This window comes from Camponotus floridanus, unplaced genomic scaffold (genome assembly GCF_003227725.1).
Source record: "Camponotus floridanus strain SB8 unplaced genomic scaffold, Cflo_v7.5 scaffold12, whole genome shotgun sequence".
Classification (NCBI taxonomy): Eukaryota; Metazoa; Arthropoda; class Insecta; order Hymenoptera; family Formicidae; genus Camponotus; species Camponotus floridanus.
The window spans coordinates 3,042,941-3,065,507 of record NW_020229237.1 but is presented as its reverse complement, the minus strand read 5'-3'; the positions used below and the strand labels follow the sequence as shown (position 1 = coordinate 3,065,507).

The window sequence follows — 22,567 nt, the reverse complement described above, 5'->3', positions numbered from 1 at the left end:
TTATGATAACACCAATCGCGGACGGCGGGCCATGAAATTGCGGTGATTAAACCTGCTCGCCCGTAATCAGGCGGCTCGGGCCGTTAAACTTAATGAACTTGGCCGTGCCCGCTTCAACAACATCAACGCCATTTCGACGTATCGCACGCGGAATCGGCGCGCAACCAAATTAATCCCGTCAATTGGACCGAGTTTAAACGCCCCGGAAGATTCTCCGGACGTCCCCCGTGGAATCCCGCAGGATCCCTCGCGATATCGAGTTCGAGCCGCGCATTGTTGCGCGCCCGATCGACGAGACTTCGATTCCTTTTCGGAGCGCAACGGCCAATTAATTCGAGAACTAATTAAAGGGCGAGGCGAGCGCTGCGAGGCAAGAAGTCATGTACTATTTGCAATAAGGGGAGTACCGCGCAACTATTCGAGGACTGTTTCGTATGCGGGCCTGGTTACGAAGGTAACCTAAGTACAGTTCCCTAACTTATATTGAAGATGTTTGGAAGCTTTTGAGTTCGAATTGCCGCGCCGCGTACGATATGGCCGTGCTTCGAGCTCCTCTTATATACACGGGGTATTATATATACACGCTTCTATGTAACATTTCCCCTTCCCCCGTCCCTCGCCGCCTGTGTAAACGTGCGCGCGGGACAAGCGTGTTCGAGCGATTGTGTTAGTTTCGAACGTGCGTTGTGCCGCGAGAGCGGTTACTTCCGAGGTTCGCGAAGAAACCCCGGGAATTTGCAGACGCTACGTTCGCATCTTGATTATTCGACGAGCTCGTCGGCATTACGCGCCGCTTAGAAAGGCCGCGGAATAATTCCTCAGCTTCTACGCCGCGTTTTCCCTCCACGGTCCTCTTCTCTTCAACGGCGAGTAATTCTAATAACTAGTGCATCGTTTCGAAATTCAGCCCTCCTACATCGCATGCTCCCGCCCGCGCGCATTAACTCGGTCCTCGTCAGTTTCAGCGAGAAATTTATAAGAGGTAAGGGATGCAGCCTCGACAAAGTGATCGTTCTTCCGCAAAACTTGACGCAGAGCTTCGAAAAATAGTTACGTTTGAGGAAAACTTGTCTTTCGTCGCAAAAACGTCTTCAATTACAATAAAGTTTTCGCATCGAATTCAAGAAATATTGAGAGACGACTGTCGTTAAAGGTGCGAAATCGAAACTTCTCACGAAAAGAGCTATAATTTATCTCTTCCGGCGAATTTTTGCTTGGCGAAGAATATTTCGTCGCACGTGTCGCATTCGACCTTCGATTTTTTTCGCGCGACGAAAGAGAAGGGTGAAAAATCGTATATAGAGAAGAAAACTTTTGATATTTTATTAATAATCGATATATTATCCCAGCACGTGATGCAGTCACTGCTCGAATAGCCCTCCTCGTATACAGATATATATATATGTTTACGTTTACGTTACAGGATGGATAGGGCGCGTGGGGAGATCGGGCCAAGGTTTGCTTGCTTTAGCCACCGTCGGGATGGTCACGACTGTCATCGATTGATACGAACGCGGAGCGAGATGGAACGGTAAAGAAACGAAGAGGAAAAAGGAAAGAGAACGCGGAGCGAGATGGAACGGTAAAGAAACGAAGAGAAAAAAGGAAAGAGAACGCGGATGCTTATCCTCGCAGATATTTTCTCTCCGAAATGTTGTGAGAGCAAATCGGCGGAAAGGCGGGAAGAGTCGATCGAATCGCCAGTACACACAATAACGTTTCACCGTGGATCGCACACACTCCAAGTGATGACTTTGTCCTTCTGTCGCCCGATGGTACATCCACACAATTGCAAAAGCAAAAAAAAACGTTCTCTGCGAGTGAACGCTTCCGGTAGATACACTTTCAATGCATTGAAATTATAGCCCGTAATATTACAGCAGTAATGTTACGCGTGCAATATCAATACTGCAATAAAGTGTGAAACAGCTGTGCCGTACTTTAGATTCCGGCAATTTTTCAAAGATAGAACACATTACGCAAATTTTATCACTTTGCAGTAATAATTCTTCTGGAATTACGATGCCTCATGAGCTTGCAGCCCGGATACAATTCGCGTGGAAAGAGATTCAAGCATAAAATATATTATTTCGAGGACGTGGCGAGAGAGGTCAATATCATAATTCTCAGATCGAATCAAGATGGAATTGAAAAATCGCGAAGTTGAGAATTGTCGCGATCTGTCGTCTCTAATTCTAAAATCGTAAAAAAAAATCTTTGCGATCCCGGACCCTTCAACTACCCACGATTGCTTCGTGTAGCGTGTGACGGAATCCAAGAATAGAGAAAGAGAGAGAATCCCTATCGGACAATTCGAAGCTCGTAAAATGCAGGCGATACGGCGCAAAGGATCGTCCCAAGAAAATCCAACTGGTAGCGAATACTCACTCGAAAGCCGATAGCATCGCGAGATATTCTAAAAGGCCCGTTTTCGTAGCCAATGATGCTCCCGCGAAATTACAGATATTGTAAAAGAATACGGCAGCTAATAATATTAAGATGACGGACCATTATATCTTTCAATACAGCAATCAATTTTGTTATTAAAAAATAGAGTGCGCTCTAAATATTAATACTCATATTGTATATTATAAGATTTACACACACGTCAACAAAAGTAGAAGATAATATTATATTGCGCGATATCTTGCAAACCGAAAAAGAAATTAAATAAAAAATTAAATTAAATATTAATAGTGTAAATTGGTAAAGTTCAATGTATTTCAATGACCGCAATCGAGATTTGAGGACGCACACGTGGATAGAGAGAATCGCATCCGCAGAGCCAAAAGCGCCATCGCCCCAAGAAGTTCATAGGTAACCCACTGCAGTGTCCCCTACGTCTCGCCCAAGCGAGGGAATGTCTGCTAATCCTTTACAGGGAATTCAAGTGATAAATTCCGTAAATCCCTGTTCAAGCACACCCTTGCACCGACCCACCTATCCTTACTATTACCGAGGTTGTCCCCCGTTCCCCACCGCGTACTCACCGCCTCTATTTTCCAGCAGCACCAGCACAACCCTCTCTCTCCCTCTCTCTCTCTTTCTCTTTCTCCGGGTTCTCGTCGCTCCATCTACCCCACCCGCCCACCTGGAATCTAGATTCACCTCTCCCAGGCTCGACTCACCCTCCGTCGCGACTCCAGGAAAAAGTAGAAAACTGCGATTACAAAGACTTTTCTGGCACCGACTCCCCCGCCTCGCTACCCTCCTTACGATCGCCCTCCTCGTTTTATCGCAGTTCCTTACTCTTTCCGTCGTTTCGTCCTCTTTTCACTGCCCGTAATCTTCCAGTCGCTCCTCTTTCCTTTTCTCCCCCTTCCGCGCCTTCGTTCTGTTTTTTTTTCTTTTTTTTTCTATTTCTCATTCCTTCCAGTCTCCCACGGTCCTTCCCACCCGCAATTTCTTCCTTCTCCGCGCGCGGCGCGCTCCTTCTCGGATTAAAACTTTAACACTTTGTTACCCTTTTTCGCGGAGGAGAAGACGAAAGGAACCGGGACGAGAGAACGAAGATTGAGGCGAGCGAGAACGGGAGCGAGAGGGAGACAGGTTCGCCATCGTAATCCGGGACTTCCGCTACGTTGGACAAATTTCAGTCTCCGGACGAATTTCGCTTTTGATAAAATGGCCCATTTTACATTTCGCACTTTCGCGTCGTCCGGAGATCGCTTCCCGCGATAACGAACAAGTAAGCAGGAACATCCGAGCGGAAATATGTGCGCTCGCGCAGGGTGGCACCAGAAAATGCGCAGTCAGAATTTTTAAGTAAGATGAAACCGTACGAGCGCGCTCTTAAAATCTATCATTTTTCGCATTTTCCACGCCATCATTATATCTTTCAACATACAAAGTTTGCCGCCGAGCTTAGCGGAATTTATTTCATACCATTATAACCGTACGAAATAGCGAGAAAGTTTTGATAATAATGCAGAGTGAACTAATGGACCGAGTAAAATAGCCCCGTTAGCGTACTTTTGTTCGTCTATCACTTTAGCTTCTGCAGCATTAAATACAAATAACGTAATTATCGTTCGATTAGAAACAACACGCGAGACTTAAATCAGCGTAACGAAAGTTATCCATTGCTAGTCTTGACAATATAATCTCGCGTGAATATCTTTGATGTATATTTAGAACTGCAAACTCGTAGATACGCTGACCTAAAAACGAACGTCACTCACGCTCGGCTAGATTTATGTTTTCGAAAACACACGCGGGTCAAAGTTTCGATTTCTTAAAATTGTTCGAGATATCAACGAGAAACATCCATGTAACGCATCATAAATAATCGAGAAGACGAAAACAGTAAGAATAGAAAGAGGAAAGTAAGGATGATAAAGGATCAGCTGATATAGACAGCATCCCTTTGAGCATTAGCGATTGATTGCGAAATTGCAACGGCAAAGCGATATCTCTACGAGATTAGATTTTTCTCCCCTTTTTACATATCCTCTAACGTTCCCTGTCGCCTTCGTCGACTTTCGTTCACCCTCCGTACTTCTGATTCGAGGATCAGTAAATGACGTCTTCGTAAAGACGTCGCGCGATCCTATAAAACGCGGTTCAACAATTCCCGGGTACTACACTTAAATTTAAAATCACGATTTAACTAGAACGCTTGAATGTATCCTGAGAAGAGAAGACCAAGAATGAAAACCGATCCGTTTAGAGAGCGTCGAGAAGCGTCGAGGAGACGCAATTACTTCGCAAATGCACGCTGCAATATCGCTTAATCGTCCCTCTCGTCGGATATATTAGCCGGCTACCTAATAAGGACGCGCCGGGTCTTAAAAATAATAATTACAACTAATTGACGAGAGAATGCGCGTTTATAGCGCTCGGAAAATAAATCGAGAAGGAGGTGCATGATTTTCGCACGGAAAAAAAAAGTATGCGCTTTTAATTAAACAAAAATATTTCCGCGATTATATAAATATGTTATAAAATCGGTCATTGCGCGAGAACGGCCATTGTACGTTGAATACGAACATATGTTAAATTAAATTAAACCTCCTCGAGGGCTACGTGGATTCCTATTTTAATATCGATATGGAGAGCTCCCTCGAGAACGGTGATCGAGATCATTTACCATGGTAATATTACCAGCAATATCGCCGCAGGAATATTAGTTCGCCGGCGATTTATTACCGGGCGTATAGAAAGAGCGATATTGAAGAGGATGTTCCGTGCGAGGGAACACACACACACTTATTTATACCATATTTTCTTTGACGACTGGGCGGAAAGAATTGCTCGAAAACGCGCAACACTTTACGTGTTTGATATCTTTTATTGACACGTGTCATTTTTCAAAGTTGAAGAAATTATTAATCCTTCCTGCTGCATATTTATCAAAGGGATTATTAGATAATACGCTGAAGTTCTATATCAAACCAGCGTCAAGTGAAAACAATTCGTAATATAAATCAAAGCGAAATGGGAAGAGCATCGACGACGGATGCTCTGACCTGTTTAGTTGAAATGCGCGGACCGTCCCGGGATCCTCCTTCCTCGTCTCTGTCCTTCGCGCGAATCTTCAACCCTAGAATCCACGATCAGACGAGAGAGCGAGGGACAATCGGGAACAAAATGGCCGAGGCGGATGGGACACGCGTGCGCGAAAACACGTGTAGACACTTCGGCGTAGCCGTAGTCGTTCGGTACGAGGACTCCCAAGTGCTCTCGAACTTTAAAAATCTTTCTCGAATAATTCTGGTGGAAGCAACGGGGCGGTAGTCGGGCCGGGTAAATCTCCAAGCACGTAGCTATTCCTCGGAGGAGTTGAGCAGCGCGAAAAAGAGTGTCTCTCGCGCCACCTTCTTCCTTTCTTAATAAATTCTCGGAACAAAGTTGAACTAATTACGAACGCGTGCGGCGAATTTAAAACGAAATCACTTACCCCGCCGGTGCAGCGCGGCGACGTGAAATACGGCGCTACATCGGACGTGGAGGCGCACGTGAAGGCGATGTACGCGATAAAGGGCCGCTTTGAAAATTGCCCGAGATGCTGTTCTATTTTAATCAAACTTGATAATTTCGAAACAAATTAATATTTCAAAACCTTACGAGAATTTATTTATATTTGAATAAAATGAGAATAATTTTGAAAATCGATGGTGCAGACAATCAAATATCGCTGAAGAAAAGGCATCGCGATTATTCGACCATCGCGTTGACAATCAAGCGCGATAAAGACGCTAACCGAACAAGTTTCGCGACGATTCGCGGCGAGGAGAAGAATCGACGTGGCATAGGAGAAAAAGTTGAGGCAACTCCGGATACGAAAGTTTCGACGGGGCCGAAGACAAAGTAGAAGAAACAAAGGAATGTTGCTTCCTTCCCTCGGTTCTGCGCGCAGAATTGGAAGCAACTATCCAATTTCCGAAGTAACGGCGAAGGGAAAAAGAAACACGCGCGCGCAAAAGTGAGGCGGATCAAGAAAGAGAAGAATCGAGGGAGAAGCGGGAAGCGAAGAAAAAAGAAAAGAGAATTAAGGAGAAACGGAAGAGGAATCGGGAGGTGGGAATACGGCTTAGCGGTCCAGCGACTTGGAAAGTTCTTCCCGAATCGAAATCTTTGAAAGATTTGATAAACGCTGACGTCACTTTTTACGATCTTCTCGCAAAATTGTACGTGCGAATCGACGAGCGTCGATGTAACACGAAATGCTACTTTTGACCATCCGATAAGGAAGTATATCATATTTTTTCGTCACAAACCCCGCGAGAATAGTATATTTTGTTATTATTACGTATTATTAAATAATCATGCACACAATAATGCAGAATAGGATCGTGCATTTGAAACTATCGCTTCGTATAATCACGCGCATCTCGTATCTTTCCGTGATGTGCTTCCCATCGGAACGTAATTCGGATCTTACGATTGTGGGCTACGTTTTGAACGTTCGTTACGAGAGTACACAGCGCAGATAGCGAGCTGGGACGACTTCGCCGCGCGTATCTATACGACCCAAAACCATCGCCGGCATCCGATCCTCTTGTTGAAATACCTCGAGCTCGCCAGACTGCGCTGAGCGAGCTTTGTCAGCTCGGTCGGCGTCTGAGGTGAAAGCAGCATTAATATATATCCCCGGTGCACACCCCGCCTTTGACGAGTGGAAAGGGGAGGTAAAAGGGGAGACGAGCAACCGCCGACCACGCGCATCCACGATCTCCCGGCGCAACCTCCTCGTCCCAGCTACCGTTAATATCGGATTCTTTAGCGCAATTTACGAGGGAACGCCGTGAATTCAAGGGAAGTCGTTTAATCCGAAGCCAAATCCTTGCACGAAAGCCCCGTGTCGCGACTCGTACGTCTCGCGGAATGTTTTCTAACCCTGTGAATCCTTTCAAGGAATAGCGCATCCCGCTATTCGGCCCAGAGTCTCGGCGTGCATTCGCTGAGAGGAAATTAGGAAGCCGGCTGCGAATATAATGAAATACCGAGCTGTTTTACTTCGCATAATGAGACCCTTGATTATCATTTCGATGACAACTTTCGCGAAAAACGAACAACTATCGCGAATTAATATATAAAAAAATAAATATTAAAATATTTAAAAATATTTAATAAGTTTAAATAAAATATTAAATATATATAAATTATTTATCTTTAGTTATTTAACTATAATTTCAATTATAAAAATAATATTATCGTAAGAAATAATAAGAGGAAAAATTAGCTATAGAAGGTGATGGTCAGGTATAGCACTAGCAAGGTATAGCACTAACAAAATTAAGAAGATAAAGACCGCAATATACTTTAAGAAAAATATTTATATATTATCCCTTCTAAGAATATCCTATCTAAACTTTTACGAAAGAGAATAATGAACAAAATTCTTAGTAGAACAGCTCAATTCGCCATCAATTTTGCGATAGTAAAACCGTCGTAATGAACATTTCTGAGGAAATAATTCTCGATGCGCGTATATCCGGCGAGCTGGCCATCCCACTAAGGAGGGCAAATAAATTTTCTCGCAAGAAATACGGTCCTGGAAACTCGATGTTCCGTCTAACTACTGCGCGGCAAGAGTAAAAATAGCTGCTTTATTGTTACGAATTAGTGAGGCGTGATAAATTCGAAATTCGAGTTTCAAAAATGTTTCCAAGCTCGATATTCCTCGAGCATGCGCGGAAATAAAAAAACACGAGAATTTTTCCATCATTAGAAAATGACTATTGTACTAAAAAGAGCTTTTACCGCGACGATATTTTACACCTCTACGGGAATAGAAGGTTTTAGGAGACGATAAAAAGTCTTTGTGAAAGAGCTTGACGCTTTTTATGGTTTCAATGATATATCTTTGAGAATATAACGTTGTAATTCGATCGAATCTGGAGAAGTCGTGGCTTCTTACAATTCTTAATTAATGGGCCGAAGAGAAAAAGAGAGAGCGAGAGAGAGGAGCTATCGGGAGCAGCGTGGAAAAAGAAAGGCTCCAACAGTGACAACGGTTGAATGCATAATTTTTAGCGGAAAGCGTCCGGGATATTATTTTCTAAAGCCGACATGGAAGGTCGTGAGGAAAGAGGGGCGGAGAGACGAGACGAGGCGAGACAACGAGAGAGATCGAGGAGGTGCGGCACTCTGGGGTTAGTTCCAAGCGATTTGGCTTTCATGCGATTTAACACGAGGACTATTATAACTCGATATAGATATAACGTGGCTGCATCTCCCGCCTCTCTCTCTCTCTCTCTCTCTCTCTCGCGCGTACTCGCGCGGGGGCGAGATGTATGCACGCGTTCGCGGCACGCATTATCGGCCCGCGCTTGGCTTTGCGGTGCCATCGCGTTATTATGTGCCGCGACTATGGCTGTAGTTAGCGTGCCATTATAGTTTAAGCCTTGGAGAACGCGCCTCCGGATGAGAAACTCCGCTTACCATGGACTGAGAGTAGACTCTCGTGCATTTCCCGATGCGTTGTATATACGTAAGCGCGAGCGCATTGTGTGTCGAAACGGTATCGAATAAATATCATCCACCGTTGTTATTTCTGCTAACGCGAGGAATTGGCGAGAATATAAAATGACCGAGGAATCCGATTGAACCGAGGAACTCGTTCGCGAAAGATGCTTACGTCCGTTTACGCACGAGAACGTTCGTGATACAAATTGAATGTTCCCGTTGCATTCTCGTGAAAAATCGGGTACATAAAATCCTATAGAAAATGCGAAACACAATGCGTTCCATTATTCTCGAAACTTATTTCCGGATACGATATATACATTTCTTTTTAATCTTTCCCTTCGCATTCGCATATCTACTTCGCTACAATCTAGAGCAGACTGCATTCGGCAGATTCAGATTAGTTTGTATAATTTGCACAGTATATAAGCAAGTCAATCGAACTGAAACCGATCCGAATGAACATTACGTGCTCCTTAACCCGGCGCAGAAGTTGTACGATTAAATAATGATCGCGGTCGCTTTCGAAACTTCTCAAACTTGCTTGCTCGCACCGCATCCCGTATCGTCTGCGACGGACTCTGTTTTCGGTCCCTCGCGCCGCCATTGTGCCGTAATAATTGTTTAATGGTAGGAAAGTAGGCGAATGAAATTAACAAACTATTGGAAGTAATTAGATTCTCGCCGAGGCAAATTAAATGGCTTGCGCTCGACGAGCTATTTAAATGATTATCCCCAGCCTTTATCGTTAGCACCGTTCTGCGAGCATCCTCCCGCCGTATCTCCTACGGCGAAACCCCGACTTAGCTGCGACGAGGATTCTCCGGTAGTGAGAGAACCGAAGCTAATTATTCCGACAACTATTTGGAAGTTTACGGCTGTCGATCGGAACGTCTTCGCGCGCGGAGGCGAAATATACGGCCGAGTTTCTCCGCCGCTCGTCCTCTCCACCCTCGTCTTTTTCTCTTCCTCTTCTACTCCACTACTACCACTTTCTACCGTTACTTCCTCGCGCCCGAGCGTGCCCGGAAATACCAATCGAAGCTCGATACGAAAGTCCTGCCAGAATTCGAAAGTCCGTGGAATGAATTCTTTCGTGCTTTACCCCCTCGGGGAAGAAGAAACGGCGATAACAGTTTAAACGAAACGTACTATACTCTCTCTCTCTCTCTCTCTCTCTCGAGGAGATTGAAAGAAACTCCAGAAAGTCTCACGACAATTAAGCGCATTTGCGTAGAAATTAACTTGTCTCTAATCCAGAACGCGATTCGAATGGCAAACCGAATAAACAACCGTCGTTCGGTCTCTCGTGTTGAAAGAAATGCCGGTAACTATCTGGACAAATAGGCGACATATTAATGCACAAAGCCGCTCGAAATCAGTCGTGAGAGAAACACTATGTTATAACGAAATTTTAATCATGTTGCCGCCGTCGTGCACTCTCTTGTTCCGGCAAAGCTCTTCGGTGGGACATACGTGACCATCGTCCCGACGAAATAGAACAAAACAAACGGAATTGACCGGCGGAGCGGGGAATCTTGCGCGGTTTGTTCGGACTCGGCGTGTCACAATCAGAGCGCGGCTCTACGAGAGGAAGATCAAAGCGGCTCATGGGCGTGCGATGTGTACGTTGCCGGATCAGCGAAAATGTACCGTGTGTGTGACTAACATGATCAACGTACGAGACATCAGAGCGAACGCGAATTAGTGTTACATAACTTTGTGGTTGGTTGTCACGGTCTCGCTTACATCGATAAACACGTCAACGAAATGCGCGAGTATAGGAAACGACGTCGCGAAGCATAGTAATCCATAAAAATGATCTTGATGAAATTAATTAGAAAGAAACACGCGTTGTATGCGAATTAGTAATCTTCGCTTCGAGATAATTGGCAATTTTTGGTAACGCGTTTGCATGGGCACATCGTATGCATATGTGTGCGTTGTTTATGTTTCTATCTTCAAAGTGCGAATCCGTTACGCGAGATTGTTACATCATTGTTTCGCAAATGATGGACATCACAAAGGATGACAATTTAAACTGTCAATTTTGTGATTTACGTCAATCAGTTGTCGACACGCAGATGGTACCGCAATATTTAGCGCCAGAGGGGTCGGTACGATTCATGCAGTAGAATTTAGTATATGACCCGCGTTTGTATCTCTGCTTGTGATAATGATTAGACCATCACGGTTGAATAACAGACTATTGCGAGCCGACAATAACAAAGGGATAACATAACCGACCAATTTTAATGCCCTTCTATCCGCGTATTGACCGACGCTTTGACTATACTTTACTTTTGCAACGGTAAAGCATTATTGATTGCAATCAAGTTCGTTGTGTTTCGATAGCCGTCAAAATATTATGGCTCATAGAATACTCATCGTTGATAATGCAACGTTGATGCACTATTTATTATACGATCGTTTCACGCTGCCACGCTCCCGCAGAGTAAAGTGCAAATTTATTATGTTATGCGGCAATATAATTCCCTTCCAAAATATTCAGCAAAAGTTTGAAATGGACCTAGTAATAATAGATACAAATACATAATTAACAATTTAGTAATATAAATTAATAATATACATCTTAATTAACAACAGAGACATGAGACGAAGAAAATCAAAGATTCCATTTAAAAATTGCGGTTTGAAAACACATGAAACCTCTTCAAATTTAGAAAACGTCGATTGTAAATGTATCGTAGTGATAAAAATAACACGTCGACGGTGTCACGGATTGATACTTTGCAAATGTGTCCGTGCATCTTTGCGAGTGCTTCGCAACCAGTCGCCAGTTCGGCCAGTCGACCTTAATACAGGAGCATGCAGGGACTGCGGGCAGAAGCATGAAAACGAGAGAAGTTTCGTCGACAACCCTCGGAGAATGTACCCTACAAAGCGGTAGACGCGGCACGGGAGGAGGGGCAAGGGTCGAGAGGCTGCACCAGGAGAGCAGGAAATTACGTCTCCGGACGTCCGTTCGTTCGGCTTCAGAGCACCACGGCACAGGTCTTGAGAGAAACCGGCGCTTTTCTTCAGAGAGCCGAGACGCGAGGGAAAAAGGCCACCAGGGCAAGAGCGAGAGGGAAAGCTGTAAAGAGAGGCCGCGGCCCTGCGCGTCCATGACTAGGAACGAGGCTACGAAAGAATGCCGCGAAAGAAGAAGAGCAGATTCGGCTGCAGTGAATATAGCCGGCATTCGGCCAGTATCTAAGTGTACTTTAGGAATGCGACTGGCGTAACGAATACGGACACGTATTCGCTGACGCTTCACAAGCTCGCCTTCGGGGGTCGAGCAATCGCTATCCTTACATCACCGACCTGCATCGGTGCCTGTAACTTGCTTCACTGAAGCAGAAATCGCTACTTCTTCGCGAGAAAGCAAACGATCCTTGATTGTACAGCGCGCCCAAACCAACTTCTATCTATCTTGGATGTTAATACGTTTCTGTGATTGCAGTGCCTGCTTGAAACGTTCTCTAGATCTATATAATGACAGGCAAAGTAAACCTCATCGGTTTCGAGTACTCACTTACCGCAAACTATCCTAGTCTGAATTAATTTCGAGTCACCCTCGAGCGTCTTTCCTATGTTAAGATTACTGCTATAATTACGCTATAACCTCCGGCCGCAGCGAGGACGAGGTTAGCGGTAAGGTTGACGTTTCTTGACATCGATACTCTTTGGACGATTACCCTCATCGTTTACCTCGAGATCTCGAATAGACATAACGATATTGGGTTCTCGCTAATTTCTCATACCGCGCGTCACGGATTGTGACGTAGGTGGTAAATTGAACCGTCAGTGCATTCGATCGATGCAATACACGAATCTATTGATCGGCTGTTTAGTCGCGAGAATCTCTCGTCGCTCGTGACCTAAGCTGATAACAATGAAACGAAGGTGAAAATTCGTGAGTTGTTTTACGTACGTAGACACAGTAATGGAAGAATGTGATTTATCAGAGGAATTTGTACTTTACTTGATATATCTTTTACTCTTTTTTTATTATCAACTAGGACAATATGATTGAATAGGATTTATCGCGTAATCGACTTTATAAAGAAAATTCCTTTATAGATGAAAATATATCATAAGATGAGATTATATTATACCAACACAAGTTAATGAATAAAGATTCTATTGTCGTTTAATATTTAAAAGAAGATTAGTTTCTTTTCCGATATTCGTGGAATTTTTGTCCACTGATTAATTTTCTCGATACTGAAAAGGTTTCATAACCTTTCTTCACCGTGATACGCAAAGTTTTGTTCACTTAATTCCATTATACGATACTGGAACTCAAAAAGAAGCAAAAAGGAAGTCTAGCAAATCCTGGTATCTTTTCTTTTTCGTTGCACGATGAAATTCCCCTGTTATATCAGTAATAACATCGACACAGAGCGCAAAGCAACTGCGAATCGTTGACATTCACACGATACGGTTGAGAGGTTGAAAGAAGGTGTCTGTCATAACCGCGATTGTACCATATGCATTCGGTGCTTCCATTTCCTAGATCCGGAAGCAAGCGCGAAATGTTGAAGAGAGCATGCAAATAGAAAAAAAACAAAAAAATGATAAAAAACGAATAGTATAAAAGAATAAGATAATATCATCATACAGGAGGAGATTTGAAAATCTATTGAAATCTGTGCATGCATTTAAAAAAAAACATGATAGAAAGGAGAAAAGTAGAATCGTAACAAGAAAGAGCCACATATCTCTTTCCTAAAAATAGCAAACACCTCACAGATTGCTAATATGAATAATATTATTCCTTTTTTTACAAATGACATTTCGAATAACCAAATCGAAGCGGTTATATTGTTAGTCGGAGAGCGACGTAGCTTCAGATTAGATAACGCCATCATTGGAATATCCGCTCGTTCCATTCTCGTTACTCCGTCTTTGCCTCGAAGTAATAACTAGAAGTGAGCAAATCTCGAAAAGCTCCGGGAGGCTGCGTGGCTAAATTGAACGGGACGGCGGGAGGTGAGAATCGAGGTAAAATTGACTCGCTACCTCACGAGAATGACCGGGTCGATTAGACTTCGTCGAAAACGTCGACGACAACGATGGCTCCGGAAACATCTGTGATTCAACTTTCTTTTATGATTCGTTGAACAAGAGAACAAAGAAAGCGAAGAAAGAACGGGCCGATTGGACATGCCGTTGGAAAATCTTCCCGTAACTCCTCTCGCGGTAAAGATTCCGTGTCAGAAAACTCGTTGTTCATCCGTTGTTCGGCCGACATTTAATTTAAACGCTACGTGTGTTTCAGAAAGACAAAAATAATATTTCTGTCATATCGATTAAAAAATCTCGACCACGAGAAATAAATTAATGCAACGATAGTCGAACGTCCTCAAGATTAATATAATGTTTTTAATGTTTGCCACATATTTGCCGATAGTCGAACGTCCTCAAGATTAATATAATGTTTTTAATGTTTGCCGCAACTATGGGGATTTTCAAAATATTTGGATACAGCTTGGGTACTACTGATCCATTAGTTACAAGAAGCGTAATTGTTATCCGGCGCAAGCTGTTTATCGGTGTCTTTCTCCCTTTCTCCGGTCACCGCAGCTCGCTGTAACTCGCTTTCGCTACTTGACGGTTAAATTCTAGAACGACGGCGCATTCAGCGCCGCGGACAAAAGCGTCACATCTGAAAACGCGAAGCACTCACCTTGGGTTGCCACGAAGAGCAGCGTGGTGCAGAGCGTTGAAGCCATTGTTGTTGGTGAGGGTGATGTCTGCGGCGTGGTCTAACAACAGAGCCAACATGTCATCCCGTTTCTTAGAGATCGCGTCGTGAAGGGGTGTGTCACCTTCCGAGTCCTGCGTGCAAAAAACATTTTTCTCTATGTTACATATATCCTGTCTTTTTTAATAATCAAAGTGTATAAAAATAAAATTTGTTGAAAATTATTGAATTTGAAATACGATGCAAAATTCAATTAATGCAATAGAGATAATTGTAAAAAAGACTCATTTATGCATATTTAATAATATATTAATTTAAATAACATTTTTCATGTGTAGATAATATCAACATCAATTTATGCTCTATATTCTATCCATGTTCTGTTAATTTATCTCACCGCGTTGATCTTTTTAAAATCCGTGAATCGTTTCTAAAGAATTCAAAGACAGGATCATTGTAGATAGCGAGCCATTGTAGATAGAGCTATATCATTCAAGAGAACTGGATCAATGCTACGGTCACTTTTGACTCTGGTTACCATTCGAACGATACTCTATGAGCTTCAGTCAACGATAAAATGTACGGAAACAGAGGCCATCCATTAATGCCGAATAGTATGGTACGAACTCGTCGTTGGCAAATAAATTGATGAACGAACGAGCGAATGTAGGAATAAATACTACAAAATGATGGGTCAGCGTAACATGTACGATTCGATACAAATATTTGCATTTAAAAGTACGCAAGATAAGAATGCACTTTTGCGTATGTTACAAAAAAATCTCTAAAAAAGTTATATTATACTGTTATCGAGATACAGTTATTTCGAATATTAAATGAAACTAAAGCTATTCATGCATTTAGATCTTTATGAATCCGACAGATTTTCCCTTCAAAAAGGGAGATGATCTCACGTAGTTTATATAGCATCGATGCCCATCCACGATAATAATTCATTCAATGAATAGGCGATATCGGCGAGATACCATTTCGCGATAAATCGAAAACGACGAAGCGTAAAATAGCATCTGCGACAAGCTCATGACGACGCTCGCATTCCGGTGCAAAAACTAGGAGGAATGAAAAGCAAGAGCGCGCTTTCGCGGCATCGGCCGCGCTGCCGGCCGCGTAAATAATAGGGCATCAGGCACAGATACTTTATGGGATCAGTTGGAAAAATCCTTTGTATAACTCCAATAACCGTGGAGGATAAATCTGCCGGCGCTGTCGAGAACCGCCGGCGCTATCTCGCGCTATAAATGCTAGCCATGTGTCACGCCACTAGGTGAGGGTGAAAGAGAGAAAGAGAAAAAGAGAGATAGAAGCAATAGAAGAAGCGAAAGAGAGAGAGAGAGAAAAGAGTCAAAGATGGGGCTACGAGAGTAAAGCAAAGAGGGAAAAGCTGAGGGAAAATACTGTCGCATCGAATGGCACTGGACCGGGGCAAAGATCGCGCAGTAATGGGACTGTGCCTTATTTACCTGATCGTAGAATCGACCATTAACCTCGGCCATTATCCTCACCAAAATAGCAACTGAGATATCGTGTGATGTAACAGCGTTAATTATCGCCTGGGAGCGATTAAACGAATAATTCTACGAGAAGGATCGCCAAAAAAGATGACGCTGTACGGAAAGACATTAACGGGTTCTGCCGAATTATGAATAATATTCATCAAATGCTATTTATATTTTTGATTGACAACTGTCGATAACGATTCTTGATTTTCGTCAGGAGTTATACATCTCAATTCCGAACGAAGATTTGTACAGGGGGAGGATAAAGAATAGTGAATCTCTAGATGAGGACTTTCAATCTGCAACATGAGTTCTTTTGCGCTATGACCCTCCTTTTCCCGTTTGACTTCTCGATTATTCCCTCCGCAAAAGGGTTGCATTATAACTTCTCTTGCGCGTTCTCCTCCCATCCTTCTTTATATATATCTCTCCGCCGCCCACTCGTTTAAGTCCAACAAATGACATTCGATTCATACCGCGCGCGCCTCAGGTAACGTTCGAATAACTTGCGAAAACTTTAATTTCGACATTTCTCTCCGCCGTCTTCTTCCTCCACGCCGCGACCGTTTCGTTGTCACGATTCATCGCCGCTGGCCATCCCAGCCGCCTCGAGACGCTCGATCATTCTTAACTCCAACAAATTGCCAGAGACTTGTCAAAGGTAAGAAGTACGAATGGTCGGCACGCGAATTTTATCATGTCGGACGCGTCGTTGTGGACGGTGTGACTCAAAAATAAAGAAGATCCGTGTGTTTCAAGGAAATGTTACTCGTTACTTAATCTCAATGGATAATGAAGATGTAGTCGTGAAACGCTTCCCGATATCCCTTCTGAGAGACGTTTGTGCCTCAAATCTATCTCGTCTGAAACAGATACCTGGCTGGCGTCGGCGCTCGTTGCTATCGGCGACACTATGTACAGATCAAGTGAACGATCCGGCGAAATGAGAAAAGACAACAGCAACAACAACACAAACGAGCGGGCCTGGTCATGGAAGTGTGGATGACAATCAGCGCCGGTGTCGAAACCAGAACACGGGCGGCGAATCGACGACGGGGACGGGAAGTCGAAGCGGGTTGATTGCACCGCAAATATTGACACCGCTAATTTTCCCCTCTCACCCCTTCCTCCTTCCCCCGGTCCCACGTTTGGCTCGTCGAAGGCGACGAGCTACACTAATGAGAGCTTTAAGACATCAGCAAGATGCAAAGCAAACTTGGATTTACCGCCGTCATTCGAAGTCGTAGGAGCAATCATTCAATGTATGTAAAGTCGCTGTAGAGGAGTCGTTGCTCTTCAGGTATGATATCTCAAGTGCCCTCGTTTCTTATAAATTGTGTTAAATTACATGCATGATTACTTTGATTTACAATTCGCATAATACTTATGCATTTCGTGAGAAATATACTAAGCTGCACCGCGTCTAATTATCAGCAATAATATATTGCGCAGAGAGTTTGTTCGATATTCATCCATTTTTTTCATAAAAGCAGCTCGCGTGAATGTTGAGTCGAATCTCAGTGTTTGACTATCCGCTCGAGCGAGTTCTTGGATTGCGCTTCTCGTCAAATCTAACTAGAAGCGATCGCAAAAGGCGAGTCCCGCAGCGTGCGCCGAGCAAGCTTAACTCCTTTTTCACGACGACGATCGATGGTGATTTTGCCAAGACCGAAGGAATGAGAAGAGACGAGAGAGAGAGAGAGGAGAGCGTGGACAAATAGAGAAAGAAAGAGAAGAGACAGGGACATTCTTCCGCTTCGGTCGTTACCTCAGCTTGAGAAGAGAAGAGAGAAAGAGGAGAAGGGTGGAGTTGGAGCCGCAACGGGAGTCTGGGAAGATAATGCAGACCGTGAGAAAACGGAACAGAGCATCCTCAAAGTCCGCGCCCGCGCTTGATTGCAACCAACCTTTCCCACCCTCTGGAAGCGGAGGCCCGGGGATTCCTTTAGCCGATGCACCGACGAGACGGGACCGAGTAAGGATGTCTCGCAAAGAAGGGGGCTAGTATGCGGGTCGTGTACGAATCCGAACGCCTATGAGGAAAAAGGAGGAGGAGAAAGAAAAGGCTGGTTGATCCGAGTAGACTGCGGAAGTGCAAAGGCTGCAAGATTCTCTGGCTGGTTGGCTGGCTGCTTGATAAAAGCGGCAAATGCTAAAAACAAGAATTGGCTAACTCGTTACGCCGATCGTGCCCGGACTGACTATTCGATTAAATAAATGCGCGCGTAGGCGCTTATGACGCTTCGTTCGTCAGCGGATACCAACGTGTTACGTAAAGCATCTACCCCTCTATCTCTCAAAATATTCACGATATCTACGGTCGCGCAGTTTCCTTATCTCTGTCGAGTTAGAACTAACTACTAATTGTTCCATCAAGCAAATCTAGGTTAAATTACTGAAACACAACGTAGCTGCAAGTTCCAAACTCGATCACGAAAGTAAAATGGCATATCGTGTAGAATTTCTAGATGACATTGAATTTTCACGAGACTCGAGTGCTGATTGGACAACGTTGCTAAAACAATTTCAGATAAATTTCTTATATTTATAAATCACATGCACTATTACATACATGTGTATATATTTGTATATAAATCTGCCTCATATTTGAAATTATTTATTTCTTCAAAAAATCGTGATAACGTATGGGAACGTAAAACGAGCGAATAAAATAGGTAAGCATGAATTATTAAAATGATAATTATCACGCAGCTCGCTCATTTTTGATCAATAATTCGTAATCACGTCGCGCAGCCCGAAATAATGTCGAGTCGTAACCGTGTCGACAGATCGTAATCACCGTGCAGGGACGTCACGTTGATTTCTGCGACGGATGTATATGAATACACGTACGCGCTGTCACGTATGGTTTGGCTCTGATGCGCGCCTCTAACGACCCGAATCTACCTGGCGAAACGCGAGAGCGAAAGCAACCCTCCTCTTCCTGCTCGTATTCGGTCGTATTCGTACGCAGCCGCACGGTTGCATAATATTACGTTTATACCTGACATTCATCATTAGCGGCGCTAATTTATGTTGGGCGCGAATGGGTCCGCGCGCGCGCGCGCGCGCGCCAACGGGCTAATTAATATAAATTGCCGGCGCGAGGATTACGCCGCACGGTGTGATGCCGCGACGCGATTCATTGTGTACTCTGCGAATCAGGCGGGAGCCGATTAAACTGATAGATCGCCGGGAATAAAGAATTTCGGCTCGAATGAGCGGATATAACGCGACGCGCTAGATGAGAAACTAGTCGGAAAGAGAGCGCGCGTATATTTTATATTATATTTTAATTTCTCCGGTTAATTCATCGAGGACAAAACAGCGTGCATGAAAGCGTAAATTACCATGGATGCGTTAATCTGAAATGGGGGATCGATGACCCGCTTTTTTCGGCGGCGAGTTTAGGCCTCGATGCTTAATCCCAGGCACGGCGCCGCCAAATGCAATTCCCCCGAATCGAAACATCCTGATGAGATCGTTTTTTCTGAGCACGTGCGCGAGCTCGACGCTCCGCGCTTTATGACAGACGAGTTCATCGAGTTTACCGAATCGTTGCAATACCTCGTAGCGATGCACAAATAAAAAAAGAAAGAAAAATTGTATTTTCAGGAGAAGATATTGCATAGGCGATTGTTATATTTTAAACGAGGAAGGTACGAGGCAGAAATGGAGAATTTTGTGTGTTTTCAAGAAGATGCCTTTTCAAACACGAATGTACCATTTTCCATGGTTTGCAACATGATTGTGTTTCAGAGAGATTCACATAGACGCTCTTCTTATTGCGAGATTGCTCGAATTCTTCGCAAATTGATCGATACCGCGCGCTTCGCATCGTTTTACGTTTACCGACGAAACCCGTCACCCTAATCACGAAATGCACTATGTAAATAAAGACTCGAGAGAATCGGCTCTGCATAATTCTCTCGCGATGTCAACTTTCCTCCGGGTCTCCGTTACGCACGGTCTTCCGCGCACAAAGCAAAATTTAATTTAGCGAGGCGAGTCAAGAAAGAGAGAGGAAGAGAGAATGGAGAGACGCTAGCCAGGCGGAATAGTGGTCACAACAATAACTTCGGAAAACCCTGTATCCGCATCCCGCTCAGCCGCGACCACTGCTTGCTTATTGCTTTTAGTATTAACACGTCCCTCGCGCTCCGCCGACCTCCTCGCCGGAGGCGCGCTCTTTGTCGCGACAAAGGGGTTCCGACTATATTTTGTGGGCAACGAGAACCACAGTGTTCTCTCTCTCTCTCATTCTTTTTTCTCCCGTCTTCTCTCTCTCTCTCTCTCTCTCTCTCTCTTTAATCACTCTTCTTGTTCGTGTTTCTAAGGTTCATAGAGAAATGGTGACGTGACCGGAAGTTGCTATCAATGTATGTCACGCGCCAGCGATCAGACAGATATAATTATTTCCTCTCACTTGAAATTACAAATGCAGAGACAAAGGTTACATAATTCACGAGCAGGCTCGAAACAGGCAAATTTCGAGATACGATTGTCGTCAAAGACACGACGCATTTTGATGAACATAGTAAAGAGCATACCATTTGTACCCTATACATAGAGAATTGTGTATGTAGTAAAAACTTACAATATAATTTTTGTAATCGGGATCATTTCAACTTAAATAAGAGAAATTGCAATATTTTACTCACTAAATTTACATACGTTTTATATGTAAATATTATACAAAAAAACTATTGCAATTATTCAAATATTTTGATGCAAAAATCATAATGCATCATTATTACATTTTTACGATAATAAATGTCCTAGTTTCTTACATAAAAGGTGTTGTAAAAAAAAGATATGTATTTTTCTGTAATTTTTGCTGCAAAATTTTAGTCATAAACAATTTACTAAAATTTTTGCCAAATATCCGAGGAGAAACGAAAACGTAAGATCGGTGCGAATATAAAGTGTAAAGCGAGAGTTCGACTCTGCAGATCTGCTAATAATACATATATCTTCCGAACGATAACATAAAAATGTTTTCTCTCGTGATGTCTATGTTTTTTTGCCATCGGCGTGTTTCTTCAAATACTCGCATTAACGCCACGCGCGATTGACGGCATCATCCATCAAAGTATTGGTATAGTTATCTCTTGTCTCTGCCGCGATACCGCGACGTTCTCTCTCGCGAATCAGAAGCAAACTTGTCATTGTGTCAATGTCGATCTGGCTATCAAAATATCATCGAGTATCGGCGCGTTGCTGAAAGCAACAAGAACTGTCATCCATCAGAGAAAGCTTGCAACGGTGCGAACGTCATCTCTCGCTTCGATCTCTCTACTACGCTTAATTGCACCGCCAATCGATAGATACGCGACGCGTTGCGTATTTTATAGCGTATATCGCAAACTCGTGCAATTAAAATAGAGCATATTTTTTGTACTCTCGTTTATAATTCAGATCAATTTGATACCCGCATATTGGATGCTATATTTGAGAAGCAGACCGCGCAACTTGATGACTGTGTGAGTTGAAGAGCCGCTCGATCCCGATTTCGAGTTGAAATAATTCTCGCCAGGAACGAAGAAAGACGGCGCAAACACTTCCAAGAGGTGCGAGCAGACGCTGGCCGGAAGTCTGCTCGAGATTCTTCGCGAAAGAGCCTCGCGAACGTCACCGGCACTCGACCTCCGGTTGAATCGACGGCGCTGCCGGCAGTTTACGGGCTCCCGGGCCGGCCATAACTTCGGACCAGACAATTCATAAAGCGAGCGCGGCAAGGAGGAAGACGGTGGAAAAGCGAGTGGAAAGATATCTTCGGTCGGCGTGGTTGAGGGGGTTGGAGTCGCCGTCACCACCAAAGTGCTCTCTAAATTATTCTCTCGAGCGTCACGAGTGTGGAGGGATCTTGGAAAACAGTCCGACCTGGACTAGAGAAATGGAAGTGGTCGGTTTGTATTGTAGGAGAGCAAAGGACGATAGGAAAGGGAATGAAAAAGAAAGCTCGAGAGAGAGAGTATGATGTACAACCGGGATCTTCATTGACTTCACTTTGTTTATCCCGTCGTCTTCAAGACGTTTACTCAAGTTGTTTATTCATTTCAATTAATTTAAAATATATTATATAATAATATATTGATATACCAGGAATATATTAAATAGTAAATTAATACAAAAATAATATTTGCTTTAGAGTAAGATTGACAAGCATATTTATATTTCAGAGATATTATCGCGTGTTATAATTCAATTAATTTATTATAATCTCAGTCATTATCTGTGTTATGTGCAGAGATGTGAAAATTATTACACACGCTAATCTAAATTCCTTTTAAAATTACATTTATTTATTAATTCTAATAATTTTTGTGGCAAATCAGTAATAAATCAACATTTGGCTGGCTTGTCTTTTCCTCTATGAGTATTTTTATACATTTTGGCACATTTTCAACAAGATTTTTACGAGATT

At 43.4% G+C, this 22,567-nt stretch overlaps 1 protein-coding gene across 1 annotated transcript in view; it reads right to left on the bottom strand.

The window, feature by feature from the left end:
- LOC105259084 (E3 ubiquitin-protein ligase MIB1) overlaps positions 1–22,567 on the bottom strand; it is a 335,556-nt gene that overhangs the window by 275,521 nt on the left and 37,468 nt on the right. Inside the window, exon 9 of the mRNA XM_011270820.3 lies at positions 14,606–14,757. Within this exon, the coding sequence (XP_011269122.1) occupies positions 14,606–14,757 (152 nt within the window). The remainder of the gene's footprint in view (positions 1–14,605; positions 14,758–22,567) is intronic.